Genomic DNA, 15,392 nt, shown 5'->3' with positions numbered 1-15,392 from the left:
TCAATCAAAACTTCCTGCAGATATAAATATTAGCCGAAATGACCAAAATGTGAAACTTTGTCTAAATATATATACATCTTTCAAAAGACTTGGAAAATTTCGCACGGAAAAATCATAAAATGGCTTCAGCACAATACAAGTTTATACATTTGGCTATTCCGGCCAAAAATTTTATCAGCTTGAAATTTTAATTGAAATGCCGGACCATGTAGTTTGAATTTCACTGCCTAATCAGCCAATCAGATTCCACCTGAATACTTTGAGCTCAGGAAAGATGTAGAAATACTGCATAAGATGATAAGTGCATAAGACCCAAGAATCAAAAGTTGTGTCGCAATATCGAGTAAAACGATTTCGTTTTGGGAGTAAATTAAACAAATTTGATTAAAGGGTGACCTCCGACATTTTATTACTGGTATAATATTACTGCTGATTAAGCTAGCATTTCATTACCCCTAATTGCATCATTTTTCAATATGTGGAAATTTTTTCGATAGCTTTTTAAAATTTTTAAATTTATTTATTATGTTTTTTTAGCATTGTGATCGGAACCGTGGATCAAGTTAACATAACATCCTCCCCCCAAATAGACCAAGTTAAGATCCTCTAACCGAGCGTTGAATTTAAATTAATTTTGATACGCGCTGCATGTAAAATGCTCTCTTCTGATTGGCTGAAATTTCGAACTCAGAATCAAGTTAACCGATTGGGGGGGGGGGGGGGGGGGGGTTGGAGGGTGTTAACTTGGTCCGGAACAGTTTCTGTTTCGCACAGCAACCGGCTCTCTTTCTCTTATCCTAGACAATTAAATGAAACAATAATGCTCATGAAACAAACAATTACGTTTCAAGCAGGGGCGGATTTAGGGGGGGCGGGGTCGGACGCCCCCTCCCCTCAGGGATTCGACCCCCTGCTGACCCAAAGGGTCCCCCCTTTGGTACTTTTAGGAAATCCAGTTTTGGCCAACCAACCCTAAAATTATTCTAAGGGCGCCTTCGGCGCCAATATATACTAAATTTAAGGGGGGAGCGGTCGCCGAAAAAACTCGATTTTTTTGTCAAAATTTTCCAAAAAGTCCCTAAAAATGCCTTTTTTGGACTGTTTTTTCAAAATTTTGCCTGCGGCGCAGAAAATAAAAGGTCGACAAAAATTTCGAAATTTTTTTGAAAATCCGCCCCCCCCCCCCTCGAGAAAATCCTAGATCCGCGCCTGGTTTCAAGATATGGATTTTCATAGTTTTAATCGCGAATTTTGGTTTTCGTTGCTGTAAAAGGAGATTTATTATTCATTATTTTACAGACGCAATCTCCTCTATCTCATTTTCTCCTTGGCGCAGTTTGATTATTTTTTGCTGAGCATTTCGATGTTTAAGCAATATATAGCACGCAAGCATTTTTTAATGCTTGTTGTTTGAATTATTCAAATCTAAAACATCAAAGGTATCCATCCCTATTGATAATTCAAACCTTTACAGCACTTGAGTTGGAAAACACTTTCAAAAACTGAAACTCAAAATTGGCCTTTAAAACTCCATCAGAAGCTAAAATGCTTCTTTTATTATGGAATATAATCTCAGTAATTGATTGCACATCGTCTCCTGTATCACTAGCCGAAAGTGAGATCTTAGTCAGTTCCCACAATGATCTCATCGAGAGACTATCCTGCATTATTCCCCAATTTGGCCGACCTTTGCAGCTTCACCAGGACACTGTCTCTATATATGTTGGACTGAATCAGGCTCGTTTCACCAGTTTCCTTCCTCTTCATCTTAAAAACTTGAGCTGGAAAAAAATCCAGGAAAAATGAATTAAAATCTATTGCAGTTGCGCAAAAATAATAGACGATGACAGGCTTGAATTTTTTTCCAGACATTAAAAATTACATGGGCGCATGCTCATTAAACTTTAGACCGTCACCTATATGACTAAGAGGTATTTCAAATAATTAGGGGGATTGATATGTAAGCTCATTTGCACAAACAAAAGAAGCGTAGTTGGTTCCTGTGCAATTAACACTGAAAACTCTAACCGATGTAATTTTTGTTGTAATATATGAAAAAATGCTTATCATACAATTTCGTACAATTCCATAGATACAAAATATGTTAAGAAAACTCTAAGATAAGCATTTGTTTATATATGGAAGTTGTAGGACAAGCATTTGAAGTGACCCAACACAAGTGACTAAACCCATGGTTTACTCAAAACTAGAGTCACCAAAGGGTTGATCGGTGTCATTTACAATGCATTGGAAACGACCTGAATTGTGTAAGATTTATTTTCACAAATCATATATTAAAAGCATCAAACTTTTAAATGTTGGCAAAAATTTTAAAGATGATTATTTTTAAAATTAGAAATTTTGAACTATCAGACTTTGATCCAAGCATATATAATCATGTCATGAAAAAAGGAGTTTTTAGCCTTGTTTGAAAAGAGTTATCCAGAGAAACGGAAAAAATCCAATAACCAGTTTTTCCAAAAAAAAGAAACATAATTTTTTTCACCACCAGACTGTTTTATTTGGTTCAAATAGCCGCAGAAACTAGTGCGAATCTTTTTTCGATAATTTTTTGAAATTTTGGATGAAAATTGTATGATTAGCATTTTTCCATATATTTGATATATGGAATTGTATGACAAGCATTTTCGGTGTTTGGAATTGTAAGGTACGCACTTTCGGTTTATGGCGTTCATCCCGAGATGTTTGGGCGTTTTTTGGTACAGGCAAAGAGCAAGAGGGATATAATTGAGCTTTTAAAAAACAGTAATGCATTACCGCACCGAAGTTTTATGAATAAAATCGATTATAATGGATTTTTGTTGACTAAATTGTTGTCCAGATAATCGATTATCATGGCAAATTTAGACAAGGTAAAGGATGTTTAATCCATTTTAACCGAATTTTTATGAACGAAAAAATCCATTGAAATCCATTATAATTGATTATATTCCATTTTTCTTTTCAATATACTGGATTGTTTTTTGTACATAAAAACCATGAAAATTGGTTAAATTTTGAAAATAATGGTTTTACTGTTTGCATCTTTCTGCAAAGCTCGAACGAACACGTTCATCTAGGGGCGGCCAATATGTAGTAACTTTGATGAGGCCGATATGTAGTAATTTTCCAAAAAGTGCCTAGAAGCCGCATTCTTGACCAGTTCCCCACAAATCTCCTTACGTTCCCCACGTACAACCCCCCCCCCCATATACAACCCCCCCCCCCCCACGTACCCCCTTTCCACGTACCCCCACGTAACCCCCACTCCCACGTAACCCCACTGCCCACGTATTCCCCACGTATTCCCCACTCCCACGTAACCACCCCCATGTAACCCCCACTCCCACGTCGTAGTCCCCCCCGTCCCCCACGTAACCCCCACTCCCACGTACATACCTCCCCTCACGTACCCTCCATCCCCCTACTGTAGTACGGGTAAACGTGGGGGGGGGTTTAGATCTATAGGTAATTTTTTGTAAATTCTCAAAAACGTGATTGAAAAGAAAATAGAAAAAAAAACAGTTATAGTATAAAATTAGTTAAACTTAAATAATGTTTGAAAAATTGAAAACAAAACACAAAAAGAATAAAATAAATGGATTATAATCCGTTATAATTGATCGAAATAAATTATTTTTTTTTGATAAAATTTTTTGAAAACAAAATGGAAGTAATCGATTAGAATCGAATAGAATTGATTATATCTGGATTTTTTTGCTTCGAAAACTAATAAAGTTAGAATCCATTTTCAATCGATTATAATCGCTTTTTTGTTATTTTATAGAGACTGACGATAAAAATTCAATATGATCGATTATTATCCATGAAACTTCAGTGCGTCAGTTAATTCTAGTTAACTTTGCAAATCCCAACAAAATTTAAAATTTCAGGGGTATTCGAACATGCAGGACATTGCCCTGATGCGAGTTGTCTTTTATCACATGAAACACTGTATTAAATTTCTACATAACGTCAAGGCAACCACTAACTAGGTTTAAATTGTCTGATAACTAATTTGGCATAGTTGATGATTTTGCATGGTAAAAAACTGGGGCATAGAGGCAGATAGGCGCACATATTGGAGGCACAATATTCATACACTAGAGGTAGACACAATATTGTGAGGAATTGTAAGGTACGCACTTTCGGTTCATGGCGTTCATCCCGAGATGTTTGGGCGTTTTTTGGTACAGGCAAAGAGCACGAGGGATATAATTGAGCTTTTAAAAAACAGTAATACATTACCGCACCGAAGTTTTATGAATAAAATCGATTATAATGGATTTTTGTTGACTAAATTGTTGTCCATATAATCGATTATCATGGCAAATTTAGACAAGGTAAAGGATGTTTAATCCATTTTAACCGAATGTTTTTGAACGAAAATATCCATTAAAATCGATTATAATTGATTATATTTCATTTTTGTTTTCAATATACTGGATTGTTTTTTCTACATAAAAACCATGAAAATTGGTTAAGTTTTGTAAATAATGGTTTTACTGTTTGCATCTTTCTGCAAAGCTCGAACGAACACGTTCATCTAGGGGCGGCCAATATGTAGTAACTTTGATGAGGCCAATATGTAGTAATTTTCCAAAAAGTGCCTAGAAGCCGCATTCTTGACCAGTTCCCCACAAATCTCCTTACGTTCCCCACGTACAACCCCCTCCCATATAAACCCCCACGTACCCCCCTTCCACGTACCCCCACGTAACCCCCACTCCCACGTAACCCCACTCCCCACGTATTCCCCACGTATTTCCCACTCCCACGTAACCACCCCCATGTAACCCCCACTCCCACGTCGTAGTCCCCCCGTCCCCCACGTAACCCCCCCCCCCCACGTAACCCCCACTCCCACGTACATACCTCCCCTCACGTACCCTCCATCCCCCTACTGTAGTACGGGTAAACGTGGGGGGGGGGGTTTAGATCTATAGGTAATTTTTTGTAAATTCTCAAAAACGTGATTGAAAAGAAAATAGAAAAAAATTACAGTTATAGTATAAAATTAGTTAAACTTAATTATAATAATATTATGAAACATTGAAAACAAAACGCAAAAAGAATTAAATAAATGGATTATAATCCGTTATAATTGATCGAAATGGATTATTTTTTTTTTTGATAAAACTTTTTGAAAACAAAATGGAAGTAATCGATTAGAATCGAATAGAATTGATTATATCTGGATTTTTTTGCTTCGAAAACTAATAAAATTAGAATCCATTTTCAATCGATTATAATCGCTTTTTTTGTTATTTTATAGAGACTGACAATAAAAATTCAATATGATCGATTATTATCCATGAAAGTTCAGTGCGTCAGTTGTTTCTAGTTAACTTTGCAAATCCCAACAAAACTTAAAATTTCAGGGGTATTCGAACATGCAGGACATTGTCCTGATGCGAGATGTCTTTTATCACATGAAACACTGTATTAAATTTCTACATAACGTCAAGGCAACCACTAACAAGGTTTAAATTGTCTGATAACTAATTTGGCATAGTTGATAATTTTGCATGGTAAAAAACTGGGGCATAGAGGCAGATAGGCGCTTACTATGGAGGCACAATATTCATACACTAGAGGTAGACACAATATTGTGAGGATTTGTAAGGTACGCACTTTCGGTTTATGGCGTTCATCCCAAGATGTTTGGGCGTTTTTTGGTACAGGCAAAGAGCACGAGGGATATAATTGAGCTTTTAAAAAACAGTAATACATTACCGCACCGAAGTTTTATGAATAAAATCGATTATAATGGATTTTTGTTGAATAAATTGTTGTCCATATAATCGATTATCATGGCAAATTTAGAAATGTAATGGATGTTTAATCCATTTCAACCGAATATTTTTGAACGAAAAAATCCATTAAAATCCATTATAATTGGTTATATTCCATTTTTGTTTTCTTTATATTGGATTGTTTTTTGTACATAAAAACCATGAAAATTGGTTAAATTTTGTAAATAAAGGTTTTACTGTTTGCATCTTTCTGCAAAGCTCGAACGAACACGTTCATCTAGGGGCGGCCAATATGTAGTAACTTTGATGAGGCCAATATGTAGTAATTTTCCAAAAAGTGCCTAGAAGCCGCATTCTTGACCAGTTCCCCACAAATCTCCTTACGTTCCCCATGTACAACCCCCCATGTACAACCCCCCCCCCCCACGTACCCCCCTTCCACGTACCCCCACGTAACCCCCACTCCCACGTAACCCCACTCCCCACGTATTCCCCACTCCCACGTAACCACCCCCATGTAACCCCCACTCCCACGTCGTAGTCCCCCCCGTCCCCCACGTAACCCCCCCCACGTAACCCCCACTCCCACGTACATACCTCCCCTCACATACCCTTCATCCCCCTACTGTAGTACGGGTAAACGTGGGGGGGGGGGGGGTTAGATCTATAGGTAACTTTTGGTAAATTCTCAAAAACGTGATTGAAAAGAAAATAGAAAAAAATTACAGTTATAGTATAAAATTAGTTTAACTTAAATTTAATAATATTAAGAAAAATTGAAAACAAAACACAAAAAGAATTAAATAAATGGATTATAATCCGTTATAATTGATCGAAATGGATTATGTTTCTTTTGATAAAACTTTTTGAAAATAAAATGGAAGTAATCGATTAGAATCGAATAGAATTGATTATATCTGGATTTTTTTGCTTCGAAAACTAATAAAATTAGAATCCATTTTCAATCAATTATAATCGCTTTTTTGTTAATTTATAGAGACTGACAAAAAAAATTCAATATGATCAATTATTATCCATGAAACTTCGGTGCGTCAGTTGATTCTAGTTAACTTTGCATATCCCAACAAAACTTAAAATTTCAGGGGTATTCAAACATGCAGGACATTGTCATGATGCGAGTTGTCTTTTATCACATGAAACACTGTATGAAATTTCTACATAACGTCAAGGCAACCACTAACTAGGTTTAAATTGTCTGATAACTAACTTGGCATAGTTGATAATTTTGCATGGTAAAAAACTGGGGCATAGAGGCAAATAGGCGCACACTATGGAGGCACAATATTCATACACTACAGGTAGACACAATATTGTGAGGAATTGTAAGGTACGCACTTTCGGTTTATGGCGTTCATCCCGAGATGTTTGGGCGTTTTTTGGTACAGGCAAAGAGCAAGAGGGATATAATTGAGCTTTTAAAAAACAGTAATGCATTACCGCACCGAAGTTTTATGAATAAAATCGATTATAATGGATTTTTGTTGACTAAATTGTTGTCCATATAATCGATTATCATGGCAAATTTAGAAATGTAATGGATGTTTAATCCATTTTAACCGAATATTTTTGAACGAAAAAAATCCATTAAAATCCATTATAATTGGTTATATTCCATTTTTGTTTTCATTATACTGGATTGTTTTTTGTACATAAAAACCATGAAAATTGGTTAAATTTTGTAAATAAAGGTTTTACTGTTTGCATCTTTCTGCAAAGCTCGAACGAACACGTTCATCTAGGGGCGGCCAATATGTAGTAACTTTGATGAGGCCAATATGTAGTAATTTTCCAAAAAGTGCCTAGAAGCCGCATTCTTGACCAGTTCCCCACAAATCTCCTTACGTTCCCCACGTACAACCCCCCCATGTACAACCCCCCCCCCCACGTACCCCCCTTCCACGTACCCCCACGTAACCCCCACTCCCACGTAACCCCACTCCCCACGTATTTCCCACGTATTCCCCACTCCCACGTAACCACCCCCATGTAACCCCCACTCCCACGTCGTAGTCCCCCGCCCCCCCCCCACGTAACCCCCACTTCCACGTACATACCTCCCCTCACATACCCTCCATCCCCCTACTGTAGTACGGGTAAACGTGGGGGGGGGGTTAGATCTATAGGTAACTTTTTGTAAATTCTCAAAAACGTGATTGAAAAGAAAATAGAAAAAATTACAGTTATAGTATAAAATTAGTTAAACTTAAATTTAATAATATTAAGAAAAATTGAAAACAAAACACAAAAAGAATTAAATAAATGGATTATAATCCGTTATAATTGATCGAAATGGATTATTTTTCTTTCGATAAAATTTTTTGAAAATAAAATGGAAGTAATCGATTAGAATCGAATAGAATTGATTATATCTGGATTTTTTTGCTTCGAAAACTAATAATATTAGAATCCATTTTCAATCGATTATAATCGCTTTTTTTGTTATTTTATAGAGACTGACAATAAAAATTCAATATGATCGATTATTATCCATGAAACTTCAGTGCGTCAGTTGATTCTAGTTAACTTTGCAAATCCCAACAAAATTTAAAATTTCAGGGGTAGTCGAACATGCAGGACATTGTCCTGATGCGAATTGTCTTTTATCACATGAAACACTGTATGAAATTTCTACATAACGTCAAGGCAACCACTAACTAGGTTTAAATTGTCTGATAACTAACTTGGCATAGTGGATAATTTTGCATGGTAAAAAACTGGGGCATAGAGGCAGATAGGCGCACACTATGGAGGCACAATATTCATGCACTAGAGGTAGACACAATATTGTGATTAGGTTTCTAATGGATGCCTTGTTTTTTTAATGATGTATGAAGTGTTTTGATCTTGTATGTATATCTATACATTTCCATATAGATAGATAATAGCTGGGTATAATATTTGATTCGGAAGTCAAAAAGAGAAAAAATTGGCACGTTTTTTGTTAATAAAACTTCACAGAGACAGGAAAACTGGAAAAACGAGTTTGGATAAACTAGATCATGAATGTGGACGAGTCGAGTGGCCTCTGGACTGTAAAGTTGGATCTGAAGTACGAGTACAAGTCGGAAGATGCCAAGTGGGATCCGAACGAGTATGCCAACACCAGTGCTTTGATGGTCTCCACTAAGAAATTCTGGGTGCCCAATATTGGTTAGCTCCATGCATGCGATCAAACTATTTTGAAGCATAACATATTTTATGTGTGCTATTTATTTGGTCTATCGACGCGATTTCTTTATCGTATTTAAATTACTGGTATGCCTGGACTCAACCTTTTAAAAAACTTTATCAGTTCAAAACGCCGGGTTTTTACTCAATGCTTCATTCGATTGCACTATTTTTGCAAGTTATGGTAGTTCGGGCTGGAATACAGAATATTTGGTAAAAGGGCGTCCTTCGATGTTTTAGCAGAGCAGACACAATTCTTGAAATACTAGAGTAAATATCAGTTCCACACTTATTGCAAAAAACAATGTACTTAATGCAAAATGTCCTACTACTTAAGACTCAGATCCCATTTAATTTTTTACAAACTAGTTGCTTAAACAACGTATAACAAAAATATTTAAAGTTTTGTTCGTTTTACTAGTTTAAAATAATAGCAATTCACTGACCATTTACTCGAGATTTAGTGTAATATTAAGTTTTTTTGTGATCGGAACTCTCTGTGCACAGAAACCGGCTATCCTTTTTAGTTCAATTTTTTAGATGTCCTTCACTCTCATTTAGAGGCTTTTGTTTTATCATGAACAGCCAAATTAATTGTTTGCGGTCACTTTATTGTAAATAGCAAAATTGCATCAAAAATTGCATGAAATTATTAATTCTTTATAAGGATCTGTCCTAAAACACATCATTAAGACTACCCGGCTTACATGTACGTGGAATTCCATCCCTTCCATCCCTAGGGCCAGGCTTGGCCAGGGGAAAACCAGGTCAAAGTCTTGCAACGATTACCCTGGCTTTCCTGGATCCAAAATTTTTTGTGTCCGAAGACTAAATACTTTCCCTTCCGTATTAGCAACCAGTGAGCAAGCAAGAGAGACCCTGAAAACAGAATAACATACACTAGAGACCTGTAAACAACCAAATCATCAGACAACATCTCTAAACATAAAAAAAACCTTAATAGCACGCAAAAGCGCAAGATGAAATTTTATTAAGACATTTTAATAAGTGATGACTATATACTGATTGGGAAAAAATCTCAAGGTTAAAACACATGCTGAGTATCAGAACCCAAAAAATTATCGCTATATCATTAAAAAAAGGTGAGATCTCTAGTACAGTTCCACAACCTCGACCAAAAAACAGTGAAAAGTACCCTTTTTGTGACGACAAGTTTATTGGGTCAAAAACAACACAGCGCAAATTCTATTGTTTCCAACGCTAAACGCAAGGATTCAACAAAATAAAAAAAATTTAGCTCGCCAAGTCAATCACATTGACTCCCATAGGTCCTCAAAAATGAAAAAATTCGGGTTTACGGGGTATTTGGATTCAGAGAAAGGGGTAATCGGATTCACACTTTATCGAAAGCAAAATCGTGAACAACGAAATTTCGATAGATTCAAAAGTCAATTTTTGCTCGAAAAAATAAACTTGGACTTTTCAGCTGCTTATGAGTATAATTATAAAACATAATTTTAGCGTTTATTTAGAACATCTTCCAAACAAAAACCGACAGTTGCCAAATTTTTTGATAAAACCTTTGATTACCTTGATATGGTGTCCAGGGCTGGTTTTCTAAGTTTCTTCTCTGTCTTAAAAAAGATAGCGTTGTTTTTTAAGTCGAAACCCAAAAGTTTAAAACGGGTTTATTGTAGATGAAAATTATTTTGAAAACTTTTAATTCCTGCCAGGGTTCCTAGGCGGCTTCTTCCACGAACTCCAGGGTTGCCCTGGATCCTCTAAGTTCCTGGCAGGAGGTCTAGAAGTTTTTCCTGGCTAGGTAAACCGGGGATATCTACATTTGAACCAAATAGGTCCATAGGTAGTTTTGATGATTTCTAAAAATAAATTGAAAGAAAGACAACTGATTGTTATGAAGGCAGCAATAGTTAAGGCTGCAACACTACATATTAGGAATTATTAAAAGGTCTCTTGCTACAGGGAATAAAATCAAAAAATCAAATGGCAGTTAGGAACACTTTCTGCTTTGTTAATGTATGTCACCGAAATCTAAAATTTAGGCTATTAAAACGACTTGCGTCATACCAAAAAAAAAACGTTCATCTTATATGTGTTTCTTCTTTAGTTCTCTCGGATCAACCGTACGATCTCCCCGTTAGTAAGGTACCGTAGAATCTCCCTCTAGCCATATTTTAATTTTGAAAGACGATTTCGTATAAAATATTCATTTCAAACAGAAGCGCCGAAAAGACTGCTCGAGAAAACTTTTCAAAACAAATACCTATTTCATATTGTTAATTAACCAAATTCTTATTCATAGTTATTTTTGAATTAAGTTTTTTGACTACTTAGATCAATTTGGTCTGCCCTTAAAGTTGATATATGAAAAACCGGAGTTTTACCCCCTTTTTCATTTGGGGGGAAATTGCACGGTTGATTCGTTCTCTCTTCACGCCCCACACAAAAACGACACTAATTTGAAAAAAAAAATGTTTGTAATTTTTTAAATAAAATATGTGTGAAATTCTGTGGTACTTGCACAGCAACCGTCGAGCTTCACTTCAATAGATTTTAAGCAGGGTTGGCAAATTGTATGTTTTTTTCGAAAATAAGAAACTAACAATTAACTATTGAAAAAAATATGTCATTTATGTTAAATTGTTGAATAATTGAACACCTTAAGAAGCATTAAGTTTCTTGAATTGAAAAGCCAATTTTCCAGCTTTCTCGACGCTTTGTTGGGCTCTGACTTCGCATGCGTGAATACATCTCGTCAAAGAGTTCGGAAAACAAACAAAAACAAACAAAACTGAAAAATCCCGAACTGAATAAAAAAATGCAATCTGAAAAATAGTTAAATTCGGAGTGTTTTTCGATTAAATTAACAAATGTTACATAAAAAAAAACTTACATCACAGTTAGAAATTATATATGACATTGGAAGTTAAATTGAATGTTAATTAACAATGTTGAATAATTTCCCAACACTGGTTTTTAGTTCTTGAAATTTTCTGGTTTTTTTAGACATTCAACAAATGAAACATAAATCAAGGATACCCGGTTGCTCTACTAGAAGCACAGATAAATCCACCGGTTTAAAATCCTCTCTTTAGTCAGTTGAAAAAAGTTTAGGTCCGGGTTGGCCTTTTTATGGAGTAATTTTGGATACGGTCCATCGTCTGTTCGTCACGCTATCTTATTTTCGGCCGGATAGATTCGTGCAAATTTTATTCTAATACCAATCCTAGACTTACTCATATATTTCTAAGTCTCAATAGATCTAGTATATAACCCGGGTCGAGATCCCGCTCAAAAACCGCTCAAGATTTGAGCGGTTTGAGCGGTTTTCCAGCAAGATTTGAGCGGTTTGAGCGGTTTGGGCGGTTTGGGCGTTTTTTTTTGGAAAAACCGCTCAAACCGCTCAAATCTTGCTTAAAAAACCGCTCAAAAACCGCTCATTTCTTGCGGTGATTTTTGAACGGTTTTTTAAGCAAGATTGCTTTCTTGCTTGAAAATACTGTGAAAATATGTGAGTATACTGTGAAAATATGTAAGATTTGAGAGGTTTGAGCGGTTTTTTTAGACAATTACGCTCAAAATCTTGCTTCAAAATGAACGGTTTGAGCGGTTTTTGAACGGTTTATCTAAAAAAACCGCGCAAGATTTGAGCGGTTTGAGCGGTTTTTTTTAGACAATTACGCTCAAAATCTTGCTTCAAAATGAGCGGTTTGAGCGATTTTTGAACGGTTTATCTAAAAATAACGCTCAAAAACCGCGCAAGATTTGAACGGTTTTTTTAGATAAACCGCTCAAAACCGTTCAAATCTTGCGCGGTTTTTGAGCGGTTTTTTTTAGATAAAACCGTTCAAAAACCGCTCAAACCGCTCAATTTGAAGCAAGATTTTGCGCGTAATTGTCTAAAAAAACCGCTCAAACCGCTCAAATCTTGCTTCAAATTAGGTGAAAAATCTCGACTCGGGAATGGTATTCTTGCGAGGCTATAGGAGAGGAGAAAGCAACTGATTTCAATCTGTATTATATTTTCTCTGGCTAAAACTATGAACACTTTCATCTTTACAACTTATCTTAAGTATTAGTAATGGATCATGATTGGTTATTTCTAAATATTTTGTAGTGATAAATATCAAGGTATATAATAAATACTTCTTTTGAACTTGTTCCAGAAACAACACGTTTGAATAATTGTAATCAACAAAAGTTCCGAAATACAGAGCGGCGCTACTCGCCAAAATGGGTGGTTGGACAATTGATCTAAATGCGCTTTAATCTTGCAAGAATTTTCAACTTCCCATTAAAATCTTTTTTTTTCCAGTGTTGAATGAGGCAGTAGAAATGAAAACTTCCTCGTCCATCAACTCTTGCAGCTCACAAGCTGTCCACTCAAGCGGGACTGTTACCCCTCTTATTTGCTCGGTCATAGCGGTACTGTCGTGTACTCTAGACGTGACATATTTCCCCTTTGACAAACAAACATGCCAAGTGACATTTGCATCTGATATAGAATCAGACTACATTTTGGGTGAGGATGGTTTTAAACAAATACTTGTGTTAATTCCTAGAAACCTTCATTTAAAACCACAATAGACAAACAATTCCTGAAAAGACATTCTATTGGAAAGAACTTCTTGATAAATGTAAAACAACTGTTTTGGAGATATGTTATTTTAATACGTTTTCTTACATTGTTTGAAGTTTTATGAAAGAAAAAAGTTTGAACCAATCACGAGTGATACTGTCCATGAGTGAACCAATCCACGAGAGGCTAATATGAAGCGGTCTAAGATCATCGGAGAGTTTTCTGTTCTTTGTAGCTTAATCTTTTCATATTAGCTGAATTTTTGTAGAGTTAAAAGCGACCGACTCTCTCAAATCTTTCATCTTAAACAGCGAATGGCATATGGTAGGAAAACCGACAATTTCTTTCCCAGACAACGAAATCAAAACCGAAGTCGTCTGCTCTATTCAATTAAAGCGAAGATACCAATTCTACATGTTCGTCCTCGTATTTCCGAACATGACCTTATACATTCTCGCAGGGCTTACATTCAAAATTCCGATCGAGTCGGGTGACAAAATCTCATTCGCCATTACCACCCTTCTGGCTCAAATAGTCGTGTTCGGAACTCTGATCAGTATCTTCCCCTCCAGTTCGGTCGGGTTCCCAGTGTTGACCTACTACATATGTGTTCTTACGGTGCACTTGAGCCTGCTTTGTGTTCTGGCTAGTTTTGGTTAGTTGAGCTTTCAAACTTCGAGGAAACTAAGGATCTTAACAAACACCATCCCTATGGTATCTACTAAAGAATGGCCACCTCTATAAATAAAAGAAGTAAATTAGCACTAGAGCGTGTAATGTAAAATCAAATTTTGCTTCATTCTGATGGACCGAAACCTCGACTAACTTGATATACTTAACAATTGCTCCAAAAAATTTTTTTGCAAGTAATCTGGTTTAATAACAATCTGATATTTTAATGTTTCAGTAATGAGTATTTGGTTCACACCACGTGACACACTGATGCCTCAATGGAAACAAGCATTGATTTCCTCAAAGCTGGTCAAATTTATTGGCCTGAAGCAATTCAAACCACGATACATTTACTATGTGACTGAAGCTGCGGCTCAGCCTAGTAAAGACAAAAATGACGACCCATTTTTCAAATATCCGGAAATTTCAGAAGAGTCTTTGGCAGAAAGTTGGAATTATTATGCAAGATTTGCGGACAGACTTATTTTCATATGCCATTATATTGTTGTGTCAATTGTGACAGTGACCTACATGCTGCAACTTCGAAAAAGCTTATGAATGGAGGAAAAAAAATCCGAACAAGCTGAACAATTCTAAGAAAGAGAAATTCTGAAAGTGATATAGTTTAATTTAATGCTGTAAAAACATTGCTTATAAGCGTGCGTAAAACACTTTAAAAAGTCACTTAACATATTTATATCTTCGTAACATTCCTTTGCCAGCAGTTTTTCGGTTTCCTTTACTCTTTTCAGTTCTATTTTGCTGACACATTAAAATCCACTGATGCAGCGGTTGTGATGAGTTTCGTAAAAACTGAGGGTCAGTTATGTCAACCAAAAATTTTTGTACAAACCGATTTGATGATATCATTATTTTTTTAAAAAAAAAAATATTATTTAGAGCTCTTGTTTCTCTTTATTTATAATGAACAAAATTGCTCGTATCAGGGAAAGGTCCTGAGTCTTTTGACTGTGATTTGTTTATAGTTTAAATTATTTTTTGGTCAAAGTACTTGATAAATTTTTCAAAGAAAAAGAAAACTGAGTGTTGCTCAAATTAAATACAAGCAAAGCTTATATTTTGAAACAAACGAAGAGATGACACTTTTTATAAATATCCTTTTTCAAATTGAAATACAAATTTATATACTTATTTTCTTTTATGATAGTTCATTTGAATTAATTAAAAAAATGTTAATACTCGTCTGATCTTGA

At 35.7% G+C, this 15,392-nt stretch overlaps 1 protein-coding gene across 1 annotated transcript; it reads left to right on the top strand.

Annotated features, from left to right (window-relative positions):
- The first annotated feature begins 1,400 nt into the window (after nucleotides 1-1,400).
- LOC134856705 (neuronal acetylcholine receptor subunit beta-3-like) lies at nucleotides 1,401-15,053 on the top strand. Its single transcript, XM_063872976.1, has 5 exons — nucleotides 1,401-1,737; nucleotides 8,774-8,927; nucleotides 13,243-13,449; nucleotides 13,775-14,161; nucleotides 14,414-15,053. Exons 1-5 carry the CDS (start codon nucleotides 1,546-1,548, stop codon nucleotides 14,734-14,736), a joined length of 1,263 nt encoding a protein of 420 aa, XP_063729046.1. The 5' UTR covers nucleotides 1,401-1,545; the 3' UTR covers nucleotides 14,737-15,053.
- Nucleotides 15,054-15,392: the final 339 nt, after the last annotated feature.

This window comes from Symsagittifera roscoffensis, chromosome 1 (assembly GCF_963678635.1).
Source record: "Symsagittifera roscoffensis chromosome 1, txSymRosc1.1, whole genome shotgun sequence".
NCBI lineage: Eukaryota > Metazoa > Xenacoelomorpha > Acoela > Convolutidae > Symsagittifera > Symsagittifera roscoffensis.
This window is presented reverse-complemented; position numbering and strand designations above follow the sequence as displayed.

What these genes read in the sequence shown, in the direction of transcription:
- LOC134856705 (XM_063872976.1), top strand. Translation starts at nt 1,546, where the DNA reads ATGCTTCTTTTATTATGGAATATAATCTCAGTAATTGATTGCACATCG. An exon ending in ATTCTGGGTGCCCAATATTG is followed by an intron (nt 8,928 to 13,242) that starts GTTAGCTCCATG and finishes TTTTTTTTCCAG; the next exon opens with TGTTGAATGAGGCAGTAGAA. An exon ending in AGAATCAGACTACATTTTGG is followed by an intron (nt 13,450 to 13,774) that starts GTGAGGATGGTT and finishes GAATTTTTGTAG; the next exon opens with AGTTAAAAGCGACCGACTCT.